The sequence below is a fragment of the Bison bison genome, unplaced genomic scaffold (genome assembly GCF_000754665.1).
Source record: "Bison bison bison isolate TAMUID 2011002044 unplaced genomic scaffold, Bison_UMD1.0 scf7180017864371, whole genome shotgun sequence".
In the NCBI taxonomy this organism is placed as follows: domain Eukaryota; kingdom Metazoa; phylum Chordata; class Mammalia; order Artiodactyla; family Bovidae; genus Bison; species Bison bison.
Genome location: NW_011494943.1, coordinates 7,327,518 through 7,331,169, shown reverse-complemented (window position 1 = coordinate 7,331,169; position 3,652 = coordinate 7,327,518). Strand labels below are relative to the sequence as shown.

The 3,652-nt window shown below is 62.9% G+C and overlaps 1 protein-coding gene across 1 annotated transcript in view; it reads left to right on the top strand.

The window, feature by feature from the left end:
- The window catches only part of CASKIN2 (CASK interacting protein 2), a 13,555-nt gene that overhangs the window by 2,142 nt on the left and 7,761 nt on the right, over positions 1 to 3,652 (top strand). Inside the window, exon 3 of the mRNA XM_010856499.1 lies at positions 3,274 to 3,325. Within this exon, the coding sequence (XP_010854801.1) occupies positions 3,274 to 3,325 (52 nt within the window). The remainder of the gene's footprint in view (positions 1 to 3,273; positions 3,326 to 3,652) is intronic.

The following is a 3,652-nucleotide window of genomic DNA, read 5'->3' as shown; positions in this document are numbered from 1 at the left end:
CCCTGGACTGTCCCAGGAGGACACTGGACTTGTCCCCTGAGTTCCTCGACCAACAGGGACAGGAGGGGAGGGAGGATCCTTCTCAAGTGCTGGGGCTCTAGCCCCAAGACACAGCTTGGGCCTTGCACAGGAAGGAGTCCCCCGGGCTACCCGAAGATGTCTGATTATCCCCACCCACACCTGGGAGTATGGGTGCCCAAAGGAAGGATTTTAAGGGCCTGGGAGTTGTGCACATGTGTGAGTGCCCCCGCTTCCACACCAGGGCAGGACACCCAGGTTGTCGGGAGATGGAAAGGGTGCTCTCTGTGCCCTGGGGAAGTGGGTGCAGGGTGAGCCCAATAAGGGGAAGGTGCCAAGAAGGGCCCTAGAGACCCAAGAGTGGGAGCCACTCCCCTCCTCCCTGCACCTCGGTGTTGTTTTTGGCGATCTGCCCAGTGGGGCCTTGGCCTCATAGCCCTGGGGCCTCAAAGTGAGGCCCTCAGGGAGGCAAGTGGCTGGAGGCTGGGGGCGGGAACTTTGCAGCTGGGGTCCTAGGCTCTGGGAAGGTCCCTGGTGCTCGGGGGAATGTCTGTGGGGGAAGATGACCATTCCCCCACCCCCACCCCCAAGGGATTTGCACAGACATAGAGTCATAGGGTCCGGGGACTCCCTGTCTCTCTGGGACTCCCTGTCTCCTCCTCTCAGAGGGAAAGCTGGTGACAAAAAGGAGATCCCAAAGTGACCTTTGCAGACCCTAGGGCTCTTCCCTCATGGCTCAGTTGGTAAAGTATCTGCCTGTAAGGCTGGAGACCTGGGTTTGATCGCTGGGTCCGGAAGATCCCTGTATTCTTGCCTGGAGAATCCCACAGAGGAGCCTGGGAAGCTGCTGTCCATGGGGCCATATTGTAGTTGCCTCTATTCCCTGTGAGACAGGTACTTCTACATCCACTTTACACATAAGGAAACTGACACTCAGAGAGGGTTAGTGATTTGCCCAAGTTCACACAGCTGTGGCGTGGCAGATCATACCACAAGCCCGAGCCCCCCTCCCTATGCTACTGCACTCGGCTGTCCATCAGAATCATCCAGGGGTAGTTCTGAAAGTGCCGACTCCCTGGTCTCCCCCAGAATTACTGAATCATCACAGATAGCCCTTGACTTTGGAGAACCAGAAAGTTCTTCAGGTGATTCTGAAGCCCAGAAGGGTGAAGGGAACTGCCGGAAGGGAGGCGTCAAGGGCTCCCTCTTTCCCCTCTGGGTGGTGGCTCGAGCTTCCTGGCTGTCCAAAGAGGGGTGCTCCCTGAGCCTCCTCCGTTGGGTAGCAGGTCACTGGGGGGCCGGCCCTCCCTGCCCGCCCGGGTCCTCAGGGTGCAGGTGCCTGGGAGGAGAGGGCGACCGATGCCCGGGCCTGGCCTCCGCCCTTCCTTCCTCCTCCCTGCTCTGAGCTGTCCCCTTCTCCGACCAGAGGAAATGGAGCGGGCTGGGGGTGGCCCGCTGAGCTCACATCCTCCGCCCGAGCCTAAATCAGGAGCGCGACCCTTCCACCCCCAGAGCCCGGGCCTGGGAAGAAGGTGGTGGCGCAGGGGAAGTGCCTGGAGCCGCTGCCAGGAACCTAGGACCCTCCGCCCTCCCCTCCAAGGTCCCCAGCCCAGTCACTCAGAGCCTCTCCCCCACCGCCTTTCCGGCCATTGTTCTGGAAAAAAAAAACACACAGAGCCACCACAGGCTGGCCCTACCCTTGTCCCCGTCATGTTGTCCTGCCACTCCCCGGAGGGGCTGCCTCTTGGCCGCCCCGGACCGTCCAGGCGGGCAGCAGGTGGAGGGACTTCCCTGTATTGACCTCCTTGCCCTCACCGAGGCCCAGAGAGGTCCTAGGGCTGGCCAAGGTCACACAGCCGGGCGGAGGAAGAAGAATCTGAACCATGCGCTTCCTGCTCCTCGGGCCTCTGTTCTGTCCACTGCACTGAGTGGTTCTGTGTGACGAGGACTTTCCAAGGGGTCTGCAGGATGGCTGGGAGCAGCCTCCACCCCCTCGCGGCTTCGTCACGCCTCGGCTCTTACCTTTCTGGTGCAGCGCCATTCGGCTCGGCCCTAAACGTAGCTGTCCCCCCTCTCCCTGTCCTGTGCGCCTCCTCGCTGCAGGCTTGGTCCCTCCCTATTGGAATGAGGCCCTTTTTTGCTGGGGTATTCAGGGGCCCACCGGGGCCTGGGGGGCAGGCCTGGACCAGCATGCTTGGCACTGTGCCCGGCTGGATTGAGCCGGGCCTCCTCCTCCTCCTCCTTCCCGGCAGGGGTGGGTTCCAGCGGGAGGCAGGGGCCGCCTGCGACAGCACTCTCCTCTCCCTGAGGACCGCCGCCCCCCGCCTCCTGCGCCCTGGCTCACACGTGGAGCACACCTGCATGAACCCTGTCCCTGAGAGGGGACTGATCCGGTATCCTACCCCTGCCCCCTGTTCCTCTTGCCACCCCCTGCCCCGGGGCATGGAGCTGTCTGCCAGGAGCTCATGGGGTGCAGAGTCTGCAGTTCCTCCCCTGACAGGGGCCGGTGGGGGGAACAGTACCAGCTTTCACTGGAGACACCGCATCTCGGGAGTACGGGCTAACGTGTAAGGAGCGCTAAATGCTGATAGCTCCCGTCTTTCACGAGGGTCAGGCGTTGTACTCACAACTCTCGTACGTGGCTTCTGTGATCAGCCCGTTTTACAGATGAGGACCCTGAACTGAAGAGGTTAAGTGACTCTCCGCAGATCACACAGCGAGTGCCTGGCAGAGCCGGGGCATGGTGTAGGTCTGCATGATGCCACCTTCCCCTCTAGCTCCACTCAGGGATGCCCCCCGGGCCGGGCACGTGGCCCTTGGGTCCAGCCCTGGCATCCGCCCTCTCACCCTCAAGCTTCTGGCCCCTCTCTCTTCTCTCTCAGCCCCCTCGGCCCTGTGGAACAATGAGACTGGCTCCTCGGCCCATTCAGGCAGGAATGCTAACCATGCGCTCGTGGGCCTGTCCTTTGAGGGCACGGCAGGCCGGGGGGCCCCCCATCTCCGCCCCCTTCGACTATAAACACGTGGGGCTGGGGACCCAGGGAAGCCAGGCCACTGCTGCAGCAGCTCCTTGCAGTCAGCGCCCTCCAGCTGATGGGCTGGGGTGGAGGGCCACAGGGACCAGACAGCTTGGCAGGCCATGGGACAGGTGCTTTTCTGCACTCCGAGAGGTCAGCGGAAGCCGAGCGGTGGGCAGGAGGGACCCTGGGTCAGGGGTGGGTACGGGTACCCTGACACCTCTGCTCTAACCCCCAGAGCTCCTCGGCTCCACGAAGAGGCTCAATGTCAACTACCAGGATGCTGATGGGTGAGTGAGAGCCCCCCCAGTCCCTCTTGAAAACCGCGTGGTTGGGGAGGGGCGGGGAAGGATCAGGGGCCTGGAGTCCCTTTCCCTCTCAAACCCGGCCCTGGAAGCGTGTTCGCTGAGTGCTCTGGCCCGTCTGCCTGCGTGTCTGCCCGTGGGGCTGCCCCTGAGTGCAGGGAAGGGGCCTCTCTGAGGGGCCTCCTTGGGTCTGATTCCTGCTGGGCCCCATTTTCTCCCTGGAGGGTAGGAGCCCTGGGGCTCCTGCTCCCACGGCCCCCTCCCCTGGGCCCGCTGAGGGGGAGGCCAGACAAACAGGCCTCTCAGCCCAGA